The sequence below is a fragment of the Haliaeetus leucocephalus genome, unplaced genomic scaffold, assembly GCF_000737465.1.
Source record: "Haliaeetus leucocephalus isolate CR32 unplaced genomic scaffold, Haliaeetus_leucocephalus-4.0 Scaffold306, whole genome shotgun sequence".
Taxonomy (NCBI): Eukaryota; Metazoa; Chordata; class Aves; order Accipitriformes; family Accipitridae; genus Haliaeetus; species Haliaeetus leucocephalus.
In genome coordinates this window covers 1,883,026-1,905,919 of record NW_010972742.1, presented here as the reverse complement: position 1 = coordinate 1,905,919, position 22,894 = coordinate 1,883,026, and the positions used below count along the sequence as shown (strand labels likewise).

The 22,894-nt window shown below is 48.8% G+C and overlaps 1 protein-coding gene across 1 annotated transcript in view; it reads right to left on the bottom strand.

Moving 5' to 3' along the window:
• Positions 1 to 11,938: 11,938 nt before the first annotated feature.
• The window catches only part of KCNT1 (potassium channel, subfamily T, member 1), a 45,000-nt gene continuing 34,044 nt past the window's right edge, over positions 11,939 to 22,894 (bottom strand). The window contains 13 exon segments of the mRNA XM_010570774.1: positions 11,939 to 12,059; positions 12,529 to 12,613; positions 15,684 to 15,746; positions 17,697 to 18,000; positions 18,627 to 18,647; positions 19,069 to 19,197; positions 19,564 to 19,647; positions 19,768 to 19,869; positions 20,534 to 20,645; positions 20,898 to 21,032; positions 21,321 to 21,392; positions 21,611 to 21,783; positions 21,901 to 22,006. Coding sequence (XP_010569076.1) covers positions 11,939 to 12,059; positions 12,529 to 12,613; positions 15,684 to 15,746; positions 17,697 to 18,000; positions 18,627 to 18,647; positions 19,069 to 19,197; positions 19,564 to 19,647; positions 19,768 to 19,869; positions 20,534 to 20,645; positions 20,898 to 21,032; positions 21,321 to 21,392; positions 21,611 to 21,783; positions 21,901 to 22,006 — 1,507 coding nt within the window.

Here is a 22,894-nt window from a genome sequence, read left to right as displayed (position 1 = left end):
GTCTTTGTGTTTCAGCAGATTAAATTTTTGTCTGTGGTAACAGGGTATATTTGCAGTTCAGTTCCATTTTTTTAATATTCCCATTTCTCATTTTTGGCCCTGGCTAGACTTCTGAGTAGGTTGCTGTAGCTATTAGCTAATTTAATCTGCTAACGAGCGCCTGCTACATCCGGTTTGACACTACTACCTGAGGGCTATGTAGGCTTATAACTTTGGTTTGCACATGTTTACTTTTATTTGAAGTGTTACTTGAATATGTATCTCGTAAGTGCAAAAGGCACTACACCATGCTAGAGATGAACTGAGCTCTAAAATACAATACAGTGTAATTATTAAACTTTGAGAATAATGGAAGTTACAGAGAGTTATGTACGTAAGGGGAAAATAGGGTACGTAATAAAGTGCTAACTAGGTAGAGCAAAGTGAAGGTCTTCCATTGCGGTGTCTCCATTTTTTTTCCCCTTCCAGTACTCCTTGACTAGGCTGCTGCAACTTTGTAAATTATGTTAGATAGTTTGCTGCTTGTAAATAATTAAAGGCTTTATGGTTTCTAAAGTGCTAAGTATTAAACACCGTCATGAGTGTAACTTTTGTTACCATGCTTTTCATGCTTGTGCTTTATTTCTCACTGTTTGATATTATATACCATATTTATTTTATGAAACACTGAAATTTAATAAAAATCATTAACTGATTTCCTTTTTATTTCATGTGGACTTTTGTTGTTGTGACACTTCATACCCTCAAAGAACTAATATGCTTTAAAGATGTGCTATTCTATGTTTGGTTGTGCTCTTAGAAAGTTTCTCCTGTAAGTAGCCATAATAACTTTATGACAAGAGCTTAGTTCTCCTGACCCTGATTACAATGTGCAAGAATTTGACCAAGAGGCTTTCAGAAAATTGGAAAGTAATTTAACAGTGTCTTTAAGGATTTATGTCATCAGTCTTCAGACTCTTGAATCTGGCTGGTGCATCTTCTTTGATCTTTGTATTCAGTTAGTGATGGAATTTTGGAAGCACCAAGAGAATTTAATTAAGTTGGTTGTTTAAGCTTCATAATTAATCCATATTGGTTGCACAGAAGTGAAATTTGCATTCTCAAAACCATAGACTTTTCCAGTGCAGAAATAATTTTCTGTGACTGCAATAAATTTTTCAAAGATAGTCCTTGTTTGTAGAGATTAAAAAAAAATAAAAAATAATCAGCGATTCTAGTGATTTGTACTTTTCTGTATTTCATTCAGGCTGAGATATCGCTGCCCATAGAGAGAACTGGAATAAAAGGCGGCAGTGGCACCTTCAGTGTCCTCCTGGATCTCATTGTGCTAGATCAGGTCCTTATTTTTCCTGCTGCAATGTGGCTTCGTTTGCTACTGGAAACAATAGGAGGTGACATCTATTTGGAGAGGGAGAGGAGGCTGGGAGCTCTTCATCTGTAGGCAGCATGTAGTCCAAAATCCCAAGCTGAGGATCACAGAGGAAGTAGAGGAGTAAGTCATTTTCTAAGAGATTAAATTCTCTGGAAAATTAATATCCTTGAGTTCTAGTTATCAAAAAAAACCATTAATCTCAAATACCTTGGCAAGCAATATGGTGTATTAATTTAGTCTGGAAACAGGATGAGAGAGAGATGCTTGTTTGTAAGAACATAACATAGAATTTTGGGGCAAATGTGCAGAGGAATGTGGGAAAACTGTACCTGTGTGTAGGCAAATACAGACAGTGTTTTGTAGAAGAGAGAATAATTCTTTTTCTTAAACAGGTTTTGTATAAGCCAAAATGTCAACTTAAATGTGTTTGCTGCTTGGTGTCAGCCCAGGGTAAAATGTGGTTGTAGGACCATGACTGCATATCTTTAACTCTGTTTTTTGCATTAAGTTTATCAAATTCTGAATACATAGGATTTTTAACCATGGTTTTAGTGACATCATGCTTAATGCTTCACTGCCAGTGACTGAAAATCATTCTGTGTGTGAATAGTTAGATGATCTGTACACTGATAACTGTCATGGAAGAATGGTGCCAACACCTTATTTGCTGAAGTCACTACTTCTAAAAATCACTGCTTAGAATATGAAATTTTGTCTTTTCCACAGCCACTTGAGAGTACCATGTAAATACCCTCACAACTGAAATGTGTGGAAAGTTATTGGTTATTTCAGTAATATGGTACTATGCTGTGTGTCTGGGTGCCTCCTGTAGATAAATAGAAGTAATTTGTCAACCTGCAGCTTAAGGTGTTTCTTTAGTTTGTTTTTCACTAGGATTAATTGGAGCCAGAGTTGTTCCCTCTTAGCCATGTAAAAGCAAGCAGAACTGGCTTTGGCTAAAAAATCTTCCGGCTGCTCACAGAGGTTCTTCTTGTGGTTCCTGGGAGTTTGGGCAGGAGGAGAGAGTGGGAGCTTTAGGTACAGCTACAGTATCAGCTTTTCCTACTGACTGTAGAAGGGAAGTAGGCTGTAATAGCTGTCTAAAAACAAGTGATATTTCTTTTTTTTTTTTTCCCCCCACTGGATTTTCTGAAGATGTGCCTAAGCCGAACAATCTGTAAGCCTTTTGTAGCACTCCCTGGAAATGGACCACAGCGGTCTCGCTGTGTTTGCTCTGAGCTAGAGAATTAGTTTCCCATATAGAGTAGTATGAAAGTAGATCTGTCTTTGACCTCTCTCGATTTCTTACTAGTTTCTTATGCATAATAAACGCAAGAATGTACATCTTTAAAGTGCTTTTAAATGCAAATTCTTTTTCTCAAACTTTCATACATCAGTCTGTTGTGCATTTACACGTGCTGTCTGCATTTGTAGTTAACGTGTCTTTGTCTTATTTTCATCATGCTCTCTGGCAGAGTAAGAGTTCAAGCAAGAATAATCCGAGTCTAGAAAATACTATTTTGAAAACCTTAATACAGTTCAACTCTCTATGCTGGGCTGTTAGAATGGTTGAGTGTGCAAAAAAAAAAAAAAGAAATCTTGACTTTTCTCCCCACTACACTGGAGAGTTAAGAGTGTTGAAACTGGTGATCTCTTTGGATTTTTCACTTACTACAACCAATGGTTTGGGACTATAGTATAAAGTAAGACTAACATGAATGAGTTCTTAGGACTGGAATTTTCCATTCCTTTTGCTTTTTTCCCCACAAGTCTTCAGAACTAATCACTAGAGGCAATGTCAGAACACTCAAACCCCCCTCCTTTTGTTGTTTGTTTCGTTTTGTTTGTTTTTTCTAAATATAGCATCAAACAAGATGTGTCATCTTTGCTCTGAACTGACTGTCCTTGGAATTTGATATCTTGTACTTTTTGACAGCAGGATCACACCTGGGGTTTTTCTTCAGTTGTACATTAGTGTAGCCAGTCTTTATGGTAGTGTATTACGCTGTTATCCATGTTATGCTTATCCAATTAAATAACTTTCAGTTAATTAGGATTTTAAATTTAATTCATTTTAAGCAGTTCAGTGAGGTGCAAGTGGCTGCATTCTGGTGTGACTGAGGATGGCAGTGGTGGGGATAAGTCACAGGGTACGATTTCTGTAGCAGGTTTTGTGGTTAGGATGCCAAACGGTAGCTGAATTCTAAGACTTCGGGTGAGGCTGTTTTTTCTGTGACACTCCAAGGACACCACTCCAGAAAGTGACATGCAAAGAAGATTTTTGAGATTGTTTTTTGTACCCATTTTTATTGCTATGTTACATATGCAGAACTGGAGAAACCTGTGAAGTATTTTGTGGGGAGGTGTTTTGTGTGTGCTTCTCATAAGTGAAAACTTTTATATAATATTCTTCAGGACAGTTTGAAATTGAGATATTCATGTGGTCTACTTGAGTATATTTTTTAGATGTCTGAAATACATCTTTCAACACATTAAAGCCAAAAAAAAAAAATCAAATTATTGTCATCACTTACATTGATCAGATGTTCTATTGTTTAATTACATATATGAAGACTGAGTATTAAAAATGAGAGAAAAAGTTTGCTTCATCTTACCTCTGTAATTTTTTTTGGTGTTACATGTGTATTATGATATACTTAAAATTTCCATGGATGGTGAATCTGATCATGGATTTAGCTTTAATATGTTGTTGCAGCAACCAAGAAACATTGGTGTGACACATCCTAAGAGGTTCTTCACAGGTAATCATGAGCGGTCACAGTATGAAGACACATTTAATCCACCTCTGTCATGTGCTTCAGAAACTAAGAGAAGAAAACAGTGAATCTTTACTTGTTTTTTGACACAAGGGTATGCCGTGCATTGTTACAGTCCTTTTTCTCACACAAATTGTCAGGACAAATATACCAGAATTACAGGAGGAACTTTCACATCATGAAATGTAAGTATATTGCTCACATTGCATTTAAAATTTTGCAATTAACTTGAGATCACCATTCCGACAATGGACTACTATTAGCATGTGGTAAGTAAAAAATATTTAGGTTCTCTTTTTTTTTTTTTAATTTTGTTTGGATACATTACTGATATAAAATTATTATATAAGCAAAATATTTCCCTTATGGTTCTGAGTGTTCTGTTTGCAGGTGTATTAAGGCTTATTTTGGTTTTAGGGGTTTTGAAGATCTCAACAGTGTGTGTATGAAAAGGTGTATTCTTGCTCTTCTGTTCCAAGTGGTAACTTAAACTCTTGTTTTAAAAATTAAGCCAAACTTGTATCAAAAATACCATTCCTACCACTTAAACTTTCTTAAATATGAATATGTTATTTGTTTAATCTTGGTTTGGTCTGTTAGGGTGACCATTAGTTGATGGTAATTTGGGGATTTTTTGTGTGTGTGCATAAAAGAATTGAAGACTGTAACTACAGTGTTCTGCAGAGTTAGCCAATGTCTAAGTTCTTTGCAGTAGACTACATTAATCCATGTTAATATAAGTCATTTTAAAGACCTTTCTTATAATTCTGGTCTATATTTAACCATTTGTTTAGTGCTTACATTAGAATTGGGAAAATTTTGCTATTAAAAATAAGCTTATGTGTTGGTAACAAGAGCTTAATTTTTCACATTCATGTTCACATTTCACAATCCAGCTAGAACGTCTTTAATCTCCTCACAGTTTTAAATTCTGGTATATGAAAAGAAATTATCTGTCTGTATTCATGGAAGCATTTCTTTGCCTTCTTCCCTAGATTTCCCGGGAGCCTGGCCTCAGCTATGCCTGTTGCAGCCAGGACTGGAGTTACCGATTCTACGGCCTTCAGCAGCCCCGTTGCAGCCTGTCACAAGCCTCCCTCTAGCAAACAGCAGCATCGCAAGAACTGACCCTGGAGCCTTCTCTCCCTCCAGAACCCCAACAAAGCTCAGTTTGTATCAAAACAACTCGACGACAATTTCTGCTTCATAGCTTTCCAAACCCGACTGATCAGAAAGTTGTTCGGTATCCTAATACTGTTCAGGAAGTGAGACCCAATGTGTTACCCAGTTTCCCTAACCTGACCACGCTGAATTTAGCCAGCAATAAGATTGCAGGTGAAAGTCTGAAGCATTTATCAAAGCTAACTTTGATTTATCTGTCCAGTAATACCTACTTTATCAAAAAGTGTGTTCACTGGGATATCTCCAACAGTGAAACTACAGTCCGAGGAACTGTTCATGTCATCTTCAGGATTTTGGATTTTTTCTGCTAGATAGTGAATAGTGCAAGTTCAGTTTTCTAAAATAAGTAGGAAACACCAGATAATGAAAATTCACAAAATAAGAGTTTAAGCAGTGCTATAAAATGTCCTATATGATCTGAACACTAAAGATTTGGGTATTGTAGAGATTCTGACTTAATTTATAATTTTCTGTGTTAATGCCTTATATCATTTTAAGTGATTTCTGATTATGTTACTGTGTATAGTACCTAGAATATATTGCCATCCTTAATACTCAGTACTGTATTATAGATGTACTTCGATACGAAGTGTATTGCCTGGGATAATACTGAAGAGTAAGATGAGTATGTGCCTGAGCTTATACTGTAAAAAGCATAGCAAAATGCCTGTTTCTTCTCTTTGTTTTACATTGACAGTTTGACTGTCAACAGTCCATAATATGAAGTCATCCAAAGAAAACTGCTGTTGTAACTGTGGACCTTCATGTGAAAGAAATGGAATGTCTTTTCTGGATGAAGGTCAAATTAACTGAAAAGATTACCTAATTAAAATGCTGCGCTTTTTTTCAGTTCATAAATGATCCCAAGCCTTATTGATTAGCTATTCTTGTCCCCCAGACAGAAAATTGCTCAATGTTTGGATAGAATATGTGACAAAAATAAGCTAGTATTTCAGTAGTTGAACTATATTGAATACAGTCCGTGTGGCAAAAGGATAAACTCCAGAAACTGAAAGACTCATTATGATAGAAATATGAACTAAAAATTGAGTTAACTTTAGTCTATTCCCCTTTTACTTTGCAGGATTGATTCTTTCCATACACTTCACGTGGCAGATTATACTGTGTTAGTTCTCTAAAGCATATTTAGACATTTAAGTGGTAGATTTTTCTAGTGATACGCTTTCTGGTTTCACAGAGCTGCTGAATGCTTCCCTCCTGGAAAAGGCTCTAGTTGTAGCATCTCAAAGCCCACCAGCAGTGAAAGGAATGGCTCTTGGGAACATTGCTGACTTTCAGCTGTCCTCAGTGAGGTGCTATCCACTCAGGCGTGTTTCCTTGAAGGTTTAGTACATTATTTCATATTGTGCTTTTCAAAACATGTTTTGTGACAGCAAGGACAGATGTGATATTTTATGTACCTTCCTTCATTCCCCAGCCTGCCTTTTCAGTGGAATACCAGTGTGCATTTTTGCAACATTTCTGTTGCAAAATTACAGGATGGATTTATTTGTTTGTCTGTGCTAAATATAAATCTACTTTCAAATTACATCTTGGTACTGAAATACTGTCATAGTTTTCTGATACATCCTTCTGAACTTGTTCAAAAATAACATATATTTATTATAGTGTGTGTGTGGGGAAACTCTGGGGAAAGCATCTTAAACTGATGTGTGCAGCGAGGATGATTAAATATTCAATATACAGCATTTGTTAAAATTCAGATGAGGCATTTGGAAGAACGGTTTGAAGAATACAAAACCATGGCATTACGTGGAAATCTTGCCAAAGAAAAAGCTTCTTTTGAATGTATCTCTTTCAGGGAATAACTATAAAAACTGAATTTACAGCAAAATAAAAAAATCCTTCACGGTTTTGGTTTCCTTTTTGTTTCCCAGCCACTTCAATAACATTCTCTTTTTTTTTTTTCCTTCTAATGTATATTTTATTGTCTAGATTTTGAAGTTTTCAGTTTGGAAGTTAATTTTTCTCAACTGGGGCAAAGTTCTAAATTAATTTTTGGTCATTTTGCGGTATTATTTCCACCTCTTTTACTGCTTCTCTTGCTGTGGAAGGTGAAGCAAGATAAAAAGCAGGTACAACCAGGTAAAGAACCTACTGCTGAGAAGCAACAAAGCTCTCTTGGCATGGTGACAAAGCAAGTGAGAAACAGGATCTGGTGACAGTGACACAAACAACGGTAAAGTGAACTGCGACCCTGGAAATCGTAACACAGAATGGTTGGGGTTTGTTGAGAAATGAAGGTAGGTAGGGGAGATCTTGCCGCCAGGGATCTGTAAGTGGAAACCGGAGGCAACCAAAACCAAGCCCACTTAAGAAACGAAGAGTACTGCGATGCCGTGGGCATGTGGACAAGCTTCCACAACTTCCCTAGAAAGAGCACCATCAATAATGATTTTTTTTTAACCAACTACAGCACGTGCAGAGAGGTGGAAAAACCACCAAGTTTTGTGTTGTAGCTAATGAACCACATAACAGCTCATTCTTAACAAACATTCTATTTACCTGTAGTAATAATAAGGAGTATTAAATCCTGGCTCAACATCAGTTAAAAAAAAAAAGTTCAGTTAAATAGCCACAAATGTTAATGCATTTGTTGAATCATAGAAAATAAGGATTAAATAAATTAATTAAATGACCTTTAAATACAATGTTGGAGTTGTACTGTTACTGTAACACAACAGCAAAGCTAACATGCCCTTTCTACATTCATGCACAAAAAGTTTTGAAAGCTGATGTTAGAAACTGGGGGTTTTTTTATGTGTCCCAGCTTTGGGAGAGGACTTTGGCACGCTTGCCAAAGAAGCCACATCTTGCCATGGATTTTAAAATAAAAGTTTGCTCCCCCCCCAAAAAAAGAAGACAGCAGTCTACTGTTGCTGCATGCAGCGCTTTTATTTTCATTTGTCTTTACAGAAATGTGAAGCATCTTCACAATAATTGTACAAAACCATCTGCAGTTGGCTGGCTGCAGTGCAGCCCAGCAGAACATGTCACAAAATTGGGTCTCAGAGAGGAAAGGTGGGAGTTTTATCTGCTGTTGCTGATAAAAATCCATGCATGAGCTGACCTTGAGAGATGACTGGTCTCACTCAGGGGAAATAAAAATCTCATGTTCTGTATAGATTGAAGTAAAAAGGGGTATAACAGGAAATAAATATACTCTAACATTTGTTTTAATATTTGATTTTACTTTAATGCATGATATACGGATTTAGTCCATATTTAGCATATGAAACCATTAGTGGACATGTAACATGCGATGGAGCCGTTCGCTAGTAAACCTGAAAATGCCGCAGCCATCCTCATTTCTGCGTTCCCCCAGGGCCTGTCATGTCTTTGCTTTAGAACACAACTGTTTCCTTCAGAAAATCCTATTTTTCTAAGTTTACTCTCAGCAGCTGGAAGCAATAGCAATTGTTTTCCTCTCCCCATGGGAAGTGCAGGACAGGGGTTGTACCAGGCAGCTCTGGGAGAAAGTCCTCAGTTGTGCACCCCTCCAAGACAGCCCTTTTATAAGCAGAAACAACTCTTCTTGATGCATCAACATTTCCAGGACCATTACAAAAATAAAATACCTTTGTTTTTACATTAGTATTGTAACTGAGTCTAAAGAATTAGAAAAATTAAACGTTTGCTCTTAGACTTGCATTGACCACAGGTAAGTATCTACAGTATTTATTTCAACATCCCATTAGAATGTCTGCTATAAATTTACACCATAGAAAGAATGTATGTAAAACGCGTGTGGTTTATACACGTAGCTTTCTCTTTAAATACATACATTTATACATTAAACAAACAGAAGCATTGTCAAAATGCAGTAATATTGAGGGTTGTTATTTTAATAGTTTTACAAACCACATGTAGTCTACACACTTCTTTTGGTATGTGGGTTTCCGCTTACGTTAATTATCTCCTCGATGAAGGGTCAATAAGACTGGCGAGTGCCCAGCGAGGAAGGAGAGGTACCTAAAGCTGAGCTCCTGCCCCGGCACCCGATGTCTTTGCAGCCTGCGGGGCTGCTGGCACGAGGACCCTTCCCTGTCGGCAGCACTTGGCTAACTGGGATGCTCAGTGCTGTGTCATTTGGCACATCCCGCCAGTCAAATACAAAAAACAAAAAATAAAAAAAAATTAAAAACTTACGTTCTGAGTAGTTAAACACGTGCAGGTAATCACGTCATCCACATGGCTTGGGTTTTTTTTGAACCTGTAATACTGCTTTGTTCCACTCTCCCATGAAAGCTAAGTGGGAATTGGAAAATGACCTGTCTGAAATCTAGACAATTAAATATATTAACACGTGAAGAGGCATTTCTGGAGTTATCTGAGCATCTTGAGGCTTTAAGTTAACACAGACCCGACATGTGCTTTTGTACTTCAACCGCACTCACTTTTTAGCCTACATCAACTTTTTTTTTCTTTTAAATGATATTTTTGGCATGCTAAGTTACCAACAGAAATAAATAAAACAACATCTATCTGCCTTAACTGAATAGATAAAGAAATTAATAAAAAAAAACCAACCCAAAACAACCCAAAAAAGCATCAGAGCCAGTTCTGTTTGTGTCCACACCTAAGTGTAGCCAAAGGGTCAGGCTGGGCTCATTGCCTTCACCTGCGGTTCCTCTCCGAGCCCATGACGTACCGTCAGCTGATGGTGCCCAGTGCAGGTCACCCAGGGCCTCGTGGCCAGCACATCGGGAAAAAAATAGCAATTAAAAAAAATTAAAAAAAATTAAAAAGACTGACCCCAAACCCCATCCAGGCCCAGAAGGTCTTTCTCACCTTCTCGAGGCAATGCCAGCCCCCGTGCGGGTCCTACCCCCACCCCGGGCATCCCTGTTCCTCACCCACACGTTTCTCTCCCATCGCTGCTTTCCCACGGGGCGGGCAGCACATCCCCGCGGGCTGGGGCTGCCCCAGGACATCTCACCAACTGCTTAAAACTGCAATTTTAAACAGTGTTTTTTGGGTTTTGCTTGTTTTTTTTTTTTGTAAACAACTTTTATTGGGGGTGTCATGGGGAACGAACGGCGAATGTTAATGGCAATAAACCATTCAGCTGGCAGCAAGTCTGGGATGGCTGATGGGATTTCATGGTGATGTTGTGCTTTACAGGCTTCTTGTTTTAAAAAAAAAAATCACATTGGAGTTTTAATATATGAATGTAAAAGTATATAAAGTTAACAACTCGGTTATTCACTTGCCAATCAAATAAAACCTTTACACATCAACGTTGTAAAGTGTGCAAAAATAGATGGAAAATACATCTTGTGTTTCTGCTATCGAAAGGTCTCTACGGGTCGGCCGGTGCAGACCGAAAGCGCTTGGCCAGCGTACGCGATGCGGCGGTGTAGGGTTTAACGCTGCTCTGTACATTCATGCACCTCTGCTGCAGGCGAAGCCGCTGGGACGTGCGGTTCTGCTGGGTTATAAAGTCGAGCGAGGACGGGAGGAGCTGCCAGGGTGCCCGCGGTGGGCACGGGGTGGGGGGGGCCCGGGCAGAACCCGCTGCCTTTAATGGTGTCACTGGTCCGTGACCCAGGGGAGGGGAAGGGGTTGAAGCCACGTCCAGGCTGCGCTAGCCGGGGGGGTGTCGGACCCCAAACTGCCCCGGGAAGGAGGGGAAGGGGCTGAGCCGAGATGCCGACCCACAACACCCAAGGGTGCGTGTCCCCCGCCAGCCTGCCCCATCCCACTCCCCTCCCCGGTACAGGGACCCCCGAGTCCCTCGTGTCCCCCCCCGGTCAGCCCCGACAGCAGTAGCAACGGGGGGACGAGCTCGGCGGGGGATGCAAACCCAGGGGCACGGGTGACGAGAGGCATTGCCGCAGGGATGGCGCGGCTTTCGGTCCCCTGGGTTTGGTGCGGTTTGGCTTGGAGATGCCAAGATGCACTGGAGGCACCAGAGGGGGCTGCACTGCCCCGTCCCACCCTGTCCCGCCTCGTCCCACCTTGTTCCATCCATCCATCCATCCATCCCGCAGCCACCGGTGAGTCCTTCCCTGCCTCCCGGCGCAGCTCCGAGCGCTCCTCACATCGACGTCCGTAACAGAAAACCAACAGAGGATGAAGAACATGAGTTGAGTGAAAAAGCAGAAGTTTGGGTACCCGGGGGGATACCCGGCAAAGGGTGAGGAGGAGGAGGAGGAGGGGTTTGGCGCAGTTTTGCTCTTGTATCGACAAGCCCCATCAAATGCAAACAACGTGCATCATCTGGGGGCAATATTAAACACAGTCCTCCTGCTCGCGCAGGGTCAGTTGTCATCTGGTCTCAGCCACGTCCCACCAGCACCAGCGAAAACTTTCTCACTAGTTGCGGTATTCGTATAAAAAGTTAAAAGCCACGGGGCGTACGACGGCCGGCTGTCGGTCCGTCCGGCTGTCCCGTCCCTCCAGGGGGGGTCCCAGCATCCCTTCCGCGGCGCAAAGCCCGGCCGGGCATCACCTTCCCCCGGGGCAACGGGCACCCGCGGGCGGCAGCAGCCTTCCCCTCTGGCTGGCCGTCCTCTTCTTCTTCACCGCCTCTCCCCGGAGCCCAGCGGCCCCCGGCAAGGGTGTGGGGTGCGGGGGGGGCTGCTCACAGCTGGGTCTCGTCGCGCGTTTCGGGGTTGCAGGAGCCCAGCTTGTTGCTGCAGCTGCTCTTGCGGCTGTGGCCATCGTTGGCCACGTGGGCCAGTGGGTCGGAGCGGATCAGGTACCTGCGGGGACAGCACAGTTACGCCGATGGGACCCCCCCATCCTCCCAGTTCCCCAATGGCAGAAGGGAGCTGTGCAACCCCTAAATTGGGGTCTGGCCCATCCTCGAGGCCAGGACATGTGGGGATCCCCCACAGCGTTTTGCTGGGAGCTGCTGCTCGTGGCGGCAAGGCAGCTGTTAAAATAATTAGGAGTTATTTCTGCGGGTGCTGCACAGCGGCAAAAGGCAAGGGAAAACCTCCATGCATCCAGGTCGGAGCAGTGATGAGCGAAGCTGGGGCTGGGGCAATTTGGGTGCTGCTCAGGAACATGGGGAAGGGAAACAGCCTGGGAAGGAGGCAAAACCCACTGGTTTTTATGAGAAATCACGGCAAGAAATGCAACGGGGTCAGCCCACTGTGCTGGGGCAGGTCTGGGGGCATGGGGAGCGCTCTTGCCTGGGGGGAAGCCTACGGGGGGGGCAGCACCTACACAATGTCGTTGAGCTCCAGCCGTGTGTCCGGGGGAGGATTGATCAGGACGTAGGACAAGGTGTTCTGGTGGTCGTTCATCTCATCTGCGAGAGGAGGAGAAAGGGCTGGTGAGGGATGCCCTGACAGACGCCCCAACGGACACCCCGACAGATAGCCCGGTGGCCCTCCCTCCCTCCCGCAGCCCCCCTGCAGCATCCCCAAGCACCTGGCTCCAAGAAGTCATAGCTCGTCCCCAAGGACAGCAAATGGGTCCCTTCAGTGGGGGAGGCCAGGGGCGATGGCGTTGCCACCGAGAGAGCACCGAGAATATCACTGCCACCTCCCTCCGCGCCTCCCCAGCTGCTCCCCCCGCCTGGCACGGCCCAGGGGCTTGGCAGACGTAACTCTACAAAGTCCCCGCTCCCCTCCCAAAAAAAAGGAAGATGTCTTACCTTGGTTTAGTGCAAAAAAAAGGGAACAGATTAGTCTTGCCATGTTAGGTACAGCGCAATGACTCCAGCCACTGGGTCAGGGCAGCCAAACCCCCCCCGGGCCGCTCGAACGCTCTGCCCGCTTGTCCCCTGCTTGAATTACTTAATTTAGCATCATCCAGCAACAGGATTTAGTTCAAAGATTGCTTCTTTCTCCTGCCGAAGGGAAACCGCCTCCGTGGAGTTTCAGAGCCATCGATGCCATTCGGGGACGGCTCTAAACTACGGTGACCTCCCGGGGGTCTCCGGGCCACCAAAAGCAGCACCCATGGGTGCTGTGCAGGGCAAACAGGCGGCCTCAAGGCCGGGGGGGGGGCCCTGCGCTTTCCAAAATAGCTGAGAACAAGATCATGGGTGAAATGAATGGGGGTGCAAGGCTGCGGGCGGCCGGGGAGGGGGTGGAAGCTGCGACAAATAACACCATTTACAGACTGAGTAACTGGGTGCGGATGGACAGGATGGAGAGGGGATGGACAGACGGACGCCAGGGGCAGCGTGATGAGCGCGGTGGGACACCAGCTCGCTGCAAGGCTCGTCACTGGGACGCCTCTCAGAGCTATTAGAAAGGCTCCTCTGAGCAGCACCAGTGTACACCAGATGTTTGCCCATCTCGGCCAAATGGAGCTCGGTCTGGTGGGCAGCAGGACCAGGGACCGGCCACTGGGACAGGCGTTAGCTCTGGGCTGGGGGCTGCTCCCTGCGACCTGTCCTGCCATTCCCACCATCCCATCCCTACCGTCCCCCCTGCCCCAGCCACAATCTGGAGCGGATCCCCCGGTCAAAGGCTGCCCTGCCACATGGCGGGACACAGGCTGAGTCTCCTGCCATAACAGCACCCATGGGTGCACGATCACCCCAGGCACGGGGGGGTGGCCAAGCCAGCCCGTGGGCGAGGAGTACGACTTCTCTTCAGCCTCGGGACTGGGGCGAAACCTCCGAAGCGGGGCTTTTCTCAAGCCGTGAGCTGAGCTGAGAAGCTCAAGCCAGCGCAGCCACCAGGGATGCAAACAGGTCCTGCCCCGGGCTGCCTTTGCCACGCGTTTGGTCCAGATGAGCCCCAGAGCATCCCCGCGGCTGGACCACGCCGGTACTGCACACAGCGGCGCTTGCGGGGGGGGCACGAGACCCTTATTTTGCTGCTCAGACACCTCCCTGGCACCTCTGAGGCCACAGAAGGTGCTGCAGCCAGGGGATGACTGGGGAGGTGCCTTGTGGGACCCCCCCCGAACTGGGTCGGGGTGCCCAGCCCCAGGTGCCGGCCGGTCCCTCGAGGAGCCGGAGAGCTTTGGCCATCCCAGTGCTCAGCCTTACAGCGAGGAGGGGACAGGGGGTGGCAATGCTGGGGCACAGGAGGCACACGGACCCTGGGACCCGACGGGAGACACGGGGTTTGCCATGACGGGGGAGGCGGGGAAGGGCCCTGGTTCGTGGCAGGTTTCCCTGCTCCATGGAAGCACCTTTTCCTGACCCCCCATGCAGCCGAGCCAGGCACTGCTAAACCCACCAAGTATATTGCCATATCGTCCCCTGCGGCACAGCGGCAGGGCTCAGCCCAGCGGCACCCTCCAGTGATATTTTTTTTTTTGGCGGGGGGGATGGTGGGAGCCAGAGCTGAGCTCCAGCTCCCGCACCCACGCAGCCCCCTGGCAGCGATGCCACCACGTCGGACGTTCACCCGTGGGTTCTCCTGGTTTAGCGGGCAGCTGGGGTGAATTAACGGTGCTGGGCCCCTCCGCGGCAGGAGACGGGCTCTCGCTCAGCCCCAGCTCTTCTGTGGGAAGGGGGGGAGATACCAGCGGGGTCTGAGCTCTGCCCAGCACCCGCTGCCCAGCTGGCAATATACTCTGCTGGCGTGGGGCTTCCATGAGCCCCAGCTGGGGCTGCTTCTCTGATGAAGGACACAGTTTATAGGAAAATGCCAACTTTTCACCTTAAGCATGGACTAGTGAAGCCTAAAATACAGCTAGGTCGGGCTATCGCTAACCTCTAGGCTGCTGCGGTAAAAAGGGGCCTTTCCAGGGCACTTTACACCACTGCGTAAAGGTGTAAATGATGCAATAACCCTGCAGATGCCAACAAGGTGCCCTGGGGTGACTGCAGCATGCGTGGCACCCGCGGCTGCTGCTGCTGCCTCGCGCCCAGCCCAGCAACCCCCCCGGTTAGAAAACAGGGTCTGCTAACGCTTGAGAGTCGTCCAGGAACGCAAACCAAGGATTGCAAAGGGCTTTCCAAGCGCTGCCTTGTGCGGTCAAGAGGCGAAGGGGCCGGTGCAGGAGCTCCAGCATCTCATCGCAGCACACACCGGCAGCTCCGCTGCGCTCGTGTCCCCCCTCCGCAAATCCCCTCCTCGAATTGCCACTGGCTTTACAGACCAAAACCAACTTACAGAGCAATGGAGGGAGGGTTTCTTTTAAGGACAGCCGAGGGCTGCGATTTCCCTGTAAGAACTCAGCTAGAAAAGGGTCCCTGAGGTTTTTATCTCCATGACTTACAGAGCCCTGTGTTTGCACTGCCGTTGCAGGACGGGCTTTTGTTTTCCAAGGCCACCCAACAAATTAGTGCTTGAAAGGCTCGGGTATCTAAGGTGAAAACCGGCAAGGGTGTGGTTTGGGCTTAGCTGGCATGATCTTGTTGTACGCTGCACGCCGTGAGTCACGCGGGACTCCCAGGGAAAGGGAATTACCTTGCAAATATCCCAGGTTTACCCGATTCATCACATCACTGGCTGTTAAATTTGCTACATCCTCTACAGAACATACAGGGAAAGGCACAGACATAAACAGAGAGAGAGAGAGAGGTCAGCAAGCCATGATTCGGCAAATATCAGAGACGAGCTCCTGCACTGCAGCAATAAAATGAGCAAAAGAAAAAAAGGAAAGGGGGAGAAGGCAGAGCAACGTGTCCTTCCAAAACGCCACGGGTGTCCAGACACTGATGGTGACACACGGTGACAACGCACAGTCCCAGCACGGCCGGTCACAGACGTGCTGCAGGGTCTAGGGAGCTGCTGGTCCCCCCGCCGTGCCCAGCGCCCTGGTCCAGCATCTCCTGACGGGAGACAGGTCCTGCACCCCCCGCTGCCTCTTCGCTTGCTGGAGCTCCCTCGGTTTGCTCCAGCCAAAATTTGCCGGATTGGCCAGGAGAAGGATGCAAACTCTGATGCTAACCCAGCCAACGGTGCCCTGAGCATCCCGGCGGGGCTGGTTGTGGGGTGGCCCATCAGGATCCTCAACCGAGGCCGTACAGGCAGGGAAGCTGCCTTTGCTTTGACCTCTGCCGGCGTTCGCAGGGGATGCCACGCCACGGCCTGCCCTCCGCAGCACCCGCTGCTGCAGATCTTGCTTTGGGTGCGTGGGCTGTGCTCTGGGTGCACCCTGTTTCCCAGCTTCCTACGCCCAGCAGCTGGGTAAAACAGCTTTTTTAAGGCGGTGCACGCCATCAGGCACGCTCCGGACCCTGCAACAGAGCTGCAGGGAGCTGGAAGTCCCCCAGAAAAAGCAGCAGAAACTTTTAGGACTAGTAATGTAGGAAAAAAAAGAGAGGGGGGGGATGCACGGCTGCAAGCCCTTGCCTGGCATGCCCTGTGCCCCCTCTGTCCTGCCGCAAGCCGGCTCTCCTGCCTCCCTCCCCTCCACTCCAAACCCTCCTGCGCTACATTTCTTTATATTTTCTCCTCCTCTTTCACGCGCCTAAAGGGCTGCGAGGGAGAAGCCAAGATGGGAGAGGAGGAATTCCCCCTCTGCCTCCTGAAATCGGCCCCCGTCCCCGCTGGGGCACGGTGTGCGGGCAGGGGCTGGCACGGGATGGACGGACGCTCTTCGAGGACGGAGCAAACAGGCAGCAGCACAGGATGGCTTAAAAGAAAGGAAAAAAAAAAAACCCAAACAAACCAAACAAACCAAGGAAGCTGTGGGCTACAGACTTTGTCATAACCACGGGGTGGGGAATCGTCCAGGGGGGGACACAGACGCCAGCACCGACGGGACGGGCGGGTGAGAAGCTTCACGAGAAATGCGGCCGCATGGAGGGACCCCGAGCACTGCGGACGCCCTGGGGCTGTGCGGGTTCATCACAGCCAGACACAGGTTTCACACGCAATGAAGCAAACCACTCAGCCCTGTAGCTACCAAAGTGTTTTCCATGGAAGAGCTTTATGAAGGATAAAAGTCTATAACAAGAGGGGTCTCTGCCAGCTGACGGGGCTTCACCTCTCCCTGCCGCACTAGGGGGGCTCTCGGGCAGAAGGGTTTTGCTGACTTGGAGTCAGCGTGTCCTGAACCACTGTTTCTGCACGGCCAGAAAGCTGGGGGGGGCAAGCGGGGCATGGCACCCAAAGGCTGCACGGCGGTGCTCAGTCCAGCTGCAGGCAGAAGGGTGAGTTACTCTGCTGCTGCAAACTCCTGCCTGGACCCATCCCAGAGCCCCGAAACAGGGGCGGCTGCCTGCAGTCGGCTGGGGGGGGTGGCAGGCGAGGGGGCACTGTGCCGCGGGACCCCAGCCTTGAATGCGCTCGTCTGCAGAAGCACAAGCAAGCCGGGGAATGAGGTGCCGCTCGGAGCCGGATCCGGCAGTGCCTGCGGGGTTAGGCTTGGCTTGGGGTTAGGCTTGGCATGGGGTTAGGCTCGGCTTGGGGTTACCTGAGGAGCCCGTGAGCGGGATGCACCACCGCAGAGAAGCGCAACCGAACGGCACTTACCGTACCCGGTGGTGGGCAAGCCCAGGTGCTTCATACGGTTTTTGACAAGCTCAGAAAGCTCCTGCCTCTCGGAGCGCCGGTACAAGCTGAGGCGCTGCTGGCTGATCCACTCGGCCGTCTTGCTGGAGTGCTTGTTGCCCTTCCTGCTCAGCCGGCGTGCCCACTGCATGCTCTTGCGTCGCAGCAGCGGGTGCTCGGACTGGTCGCTGGAGCACGAGTTCCTGTGGTGGCTGGTCTTGATGCCCCAGTGCTCCTTGACGTCCTTTGTGTCCTCGCAGTCCTCGACGTTGATTGAGATCTGTGACTGGAAGCCCAGCAGGTCACGGGCGGAGGGAACCCCAAAAGAGCCTGTCCTATCCCTGGTGGGGTGGGATCTCTCCCATGGGATGGGATCCTTTCTCTGACCCACACACGCTCTCCTGGCACATCATCTCCGTACTGCTAAAACTACCTGGCCGGCAGATTTGGGATAAGCACTGTCGAGTGGAGACTAATGGGCGCCTGACATGTCTCCCACGATTATGTCTGGGCTGCCCAAGGGACAGCCGTGCCCTTGTCTCCTCTTTCATCTTACCGCAGACGTGCTGCTGCATCTCTGATACAGCAATCCCCACTGGGGAGCAGGAATTTATTAATAAAGCAGTTTAAAGCATCTCTAAGAAAGAGGTGGATTGCATTTAATTAATGTCAACTTTCAGCTCCCTGTAGCTGCTTCCTACAAAGCTGAAAACGGAAGGTATTTAAAGCAGAGCCTGGCTCACTCCCCTGCTCTTATCCCAGTTAATTATACTTCAGGGCGCCAAGGACTTTTGTATTCCCGGACTGCCGAGGCTCAGCCGGCATCGCCCTTCCATGGGGACAGGCAGCGCCATGCCGTAATGCCCGACACCCGCCTCGAGCGCCCGGCGGCTGGATGCGAGCGGCACTCACCTGCGCTCTGATGTCGTGGGGCTGCAGCGGGGGAAAAGGAAGGAAAAATAAAGTGTCAGCCTGGCAAACAGGCAGCTCTGCTGTACCACATCCCCCCTGCTCCCTGGGGACTGGGTGCCACACGGCACTGCGGAGCTGTGCTGAGAAAATCCCCCCTGCTTGCCCACAGCCAGGCTGCTGCCCAGAGAGATGGGCATTTACACCAACCCAGCTTACCCGGCTGGGGAACCAGGACCCCACGACCGTAACGCAGACGTGGGGCTGCTAACGAAGCGAAGGCAGAGCTTCCCCTCCCCTCGCTCCTCCCCACCGCTGCTGCAACCAGGTCCCAGGGGCCTCACGGACCCGGCCGGCCTCATGGACCGCATCTGTGCCGGGCAGTGATGCTCGGCTGGGACCACCAGCAGCCCCTTCCTGGCACATGCCATCACCATGCCCCCACCTCAGAGGTTGCGAACATGTGCGACTCCGTCCTGTAAATCCCGATGGGAATCTCCGCACTGGAGGAGCAGAGCTTCTGGAAGAGGCGGCCGTACGTCCGGATCCAGAGGTCCTCTTCAGTGATCTTCATCTGAGCAACAGAGGACAAACATCAACCGCCCTGCACCGTGTAGAGCCCGCTGAGGAGCACCTCGGGGCTGGTCCCGCGCTTCACACCGGCTCATCCATGTCAATCCCAAAAGCGAGCCGGATTCCACAAAAAAGACCAGGGGCAATTTCCAACCTCAGCTTTCAGACCAGGGACTTTGGGCAGCTGGCAGCTCTTGGGCTTTTGGTAGCGCTGAGGTTCCCCGCACACGATGGAGGGCAGTGATGACCTGGCAAGGTTCCCCAGAAGAGGGGAACCCTCCACCCCCCCGTACGCAGAGTGACAGATCCCACCAGATCCACGATGACTTGGCCCCATGGTTTGAACCCGGAGGGACTTGGCACCTACCGCACAGAGGTAGCCGGAGCCCGGCGTGGTGTCGAGGCCCAGAAGCAACCGAGTGATGGTGATCATGTAGTCCTTCACGAACGACTAGAGGGAGACATTTGGGCAGGAAGCCGGAGAAGAGGTTTGCTCAGTTATTCATTGGGAGACGCAAAGGGGTGGCCGCAGCTGCAGGGATGCATTACCCAGAGCCTGTCGGGCTCTCACCTGGTAGAGCAGCGTGTCCAACATGCTGATGCTGAAGACCCTCCCGGCCGCGAAGGGCAGCCGGAACATGAAGGCCAGGTTGGAGCCGTTCTCTCGCTCTTTCTGGAAGAGGAAGGGGAGACGTGAGCACCCACAGGCAAACAGCATTGGCAGGGCTTTGTTCATGTCCTTCCAGGGCATTTAGCAAAGAAAAACCACTCAACCTCCCACACACACAGGTTGCACAGAAACTAGAAGACTCGTGAAAATGGGAGGACACCAGCATAGCGTTTCTGGTGGGTGTGCCAGGAGGGAACCAGGGCAGCATCCTTACACTGGGTGAAAGAGGGGGGTTTTTTTCTCCATGGACATGTGTGAGAGATGGTTGGGGTTTTTTGACATGGGCTGGATGTGGCCCTTTCACATGTCCCAGTGTCTGGTTCAGGGGTATTTTCTCCCTTGTCAGAAGATCTGTCTCAGCACAGTAACTCCACTGCCCTCCTTCCTTACTGCAATCACAGCATTAAACCCGGTTCAGAGATCCAGTGTGCCCAGCACAGCACTAGGCAAAGCAGCACAAACTCCAGCCACCTATACGTAGAAGGAGGTAGCTAGTCCAATGATCAACTGCCCACTTATTTGTTTGCTGCAGGTTATCTCGGGTAGATGCACACTAACTATGGTAGCTGCAGCATCCAGAAGAGCACAGGACATTGAGGAGCTCAAATGTAGTCACTCTCAGCGTTGACTTCCCAGGCCCCACATGCAGGGGAAGACCTTCTCTTACCTTTTCTAGCTTGGAAAGGGCAAGAGAGTAACTGTCCTTTGCTCTGAACTGCATAAACCTCATGTTGGAGGGGTGGGTCAGCTCTGTGATAATGCTGAGGCTGGGGAAGAGCCTGTAATGGAAAGAGACCTGTTGTCCTGCAGCTCACTCAGAAGTGAGAGCACTCCCTGCATTTAAAGGCTGAGGAAGACCAAAACCATCCCCGTGCCTGTCTGAGGTCAGAAATAGCTGATTAGATGCTGTTTCCTAGAGCGAGCCCAACTGCGGATGTGTCCCACCACCCCAGCCACCGGCACCCTTCCCGGTCTTGTCTCCAGCAGAGGTAAGTGGCCACGATGGAGCCGGGGCAGTGGTTACCCCTCACCTGAACATGGTCTGGACGTTGACAATTGTCTTTGCATCCGCCATGTAGTCCTCCTCGGCGCTCATCGTGCTCTCCTTGTCCACAACCACCAGGTTGTCGGCATAGATGATGCCGCACTGCAGCAAGCTGTCCAGGCTGGGCAGTTCCCAAAGAGAAGAGCGCAGGGTCAGCCCTTGGAAACGACACAGGGAAGCAGCACGCTGCAATACGCAGCGCTACAGCAAGCCCAGGCTGCTCCCAACCACCAGTTCTTCACCTGCTCCCATCTACTGGGGGGGGCTGACAACCCAAGAAGCCAACGGTGGGCTCAGCTCTATGGTACCAACCCTGGGGCTTCTCATGGGATGACCCAAAAGTCTGGGCTGGGGTAAATGCAACACATTTAGGCACCGTAAGTAACAGCAGCTACACACAGAAACCTACTTGTCGATCGTGCCTTCCATGTAGTAAACCATGGGGAAACAACAGATGGCTTCCAGAAAGTGGTGCTCGGGCCTGGAGGAAGAGCAACAGAGAGCAAAGAGATTCAAGCAAGTTCATGGGGCAAAGACGGGCACAAAACCCACACAGGAGTCCCCAGGGCCAACATCAGCCGAAGGACCCAACAGTAGCACTGCCATTCCTCCACGCTCCCATCCCCACAGGACGAGATGCCCACGAAAACATAGAGGAGGGCTCGGTGTGATGGAAAACATCCACGGAAAAGTACTTGCTTGTTGTCCAGCAGCAACACAATTGGGTTCAATTCTTTGCGGGACCGATAGTACGCACGAAGGGGGACAATGAAGTTATAGAGTCCATTCCCAGCCGTCTCTGCCGAAACGATAATCAGTTTGTTCTTAAACCCGTAGGCTTTGGCATCTTCAAAGCTGTTGTGCTTGCAGCCCTGTGCAGGGAAAGCAGCGCAGGGACTCAGCGTGCAGCTCTCAGCCGCCCGCCCACCCACACACGGAGCCGTCCCGCTCCTGGGGGGGGCTGCAGCCCCCAGGCAGCCCCATCGTACCTTGTCCAGCCTCAGGCAGCAGAATGGGGCTTTCTCGGGTAAAAGGTGGCACAGAGTCGGGGAGCTCCCAATGTAGGGAGAGTTCGGTGGGTAGCCTTTCACGTACCTGCAGCAGAGAGAAAATCCAGCAGCGTGAGGACATGGGGAGAGCTTTCCACGTATACAACACTCAGACGTAGGAAAAACATTTAATAGCAGCAGCCCGGGATTCAAGTACATCACTGTCAAATGCTTTGCAAAACTCTCCTGCAGCAGCTGGAAATTTTCCAAAATACACATATCTTGGAATTATTTTTGCTATGCAAATGGTCATGAGATTGTAAATATGCAGTGTTCCCAGCACGAGTGGAGAAGGCAGCAGATAGGACCATTAAGCCCAGTTGAAGGGAGACGTGGCAGTGACCTCCAGGAGAGGAGGGCAATGCTGAGCCATATAAAGAAGCAAGAAAACTCATTGTCCATTTTCAGAGGTTGCTTTGGTGAACAGATATTTAAAAAATCACCACTTGTATTTTTGATGGAACCAGAAGCAGAAATTTTCATTTAAACAGCAGCTAAAAGTGGACATGAATTAAAAGCCACTTTGTGAGAGTTTGCAGATACTCAGTAAGCTCCCCACGTTGCTATGGCAGCATCCAAACAGGTAACCAGTAAAGCAAGTGCTTATCTGGCTGTCATAAACTAACAACCAGCTTTAAAGCTGGAGTAAATATCTATTTTGTATTTTTTTACTTATGTGCAATAGAGAATAGGATCCTCTTCACGTCGGGGAGTGAAGGGAGGCGAGAGGACTGATGGAACAACCTGCCCATCCCCAGCAGCGTCTGCCTTTGTGCAACTTCGCTGATACCCGGAGGACACTTCTCCAAAGCAGCCCAAACGGCTGACGGCCAAGTGGTGATTGCCCGTGTTACAGACGTTCACGTGCTCAAGCAAAAGCTGAGAGGGGCTGAGCCTCAGCATCCCTCAGGCACCACCAAACACCCATCACTGA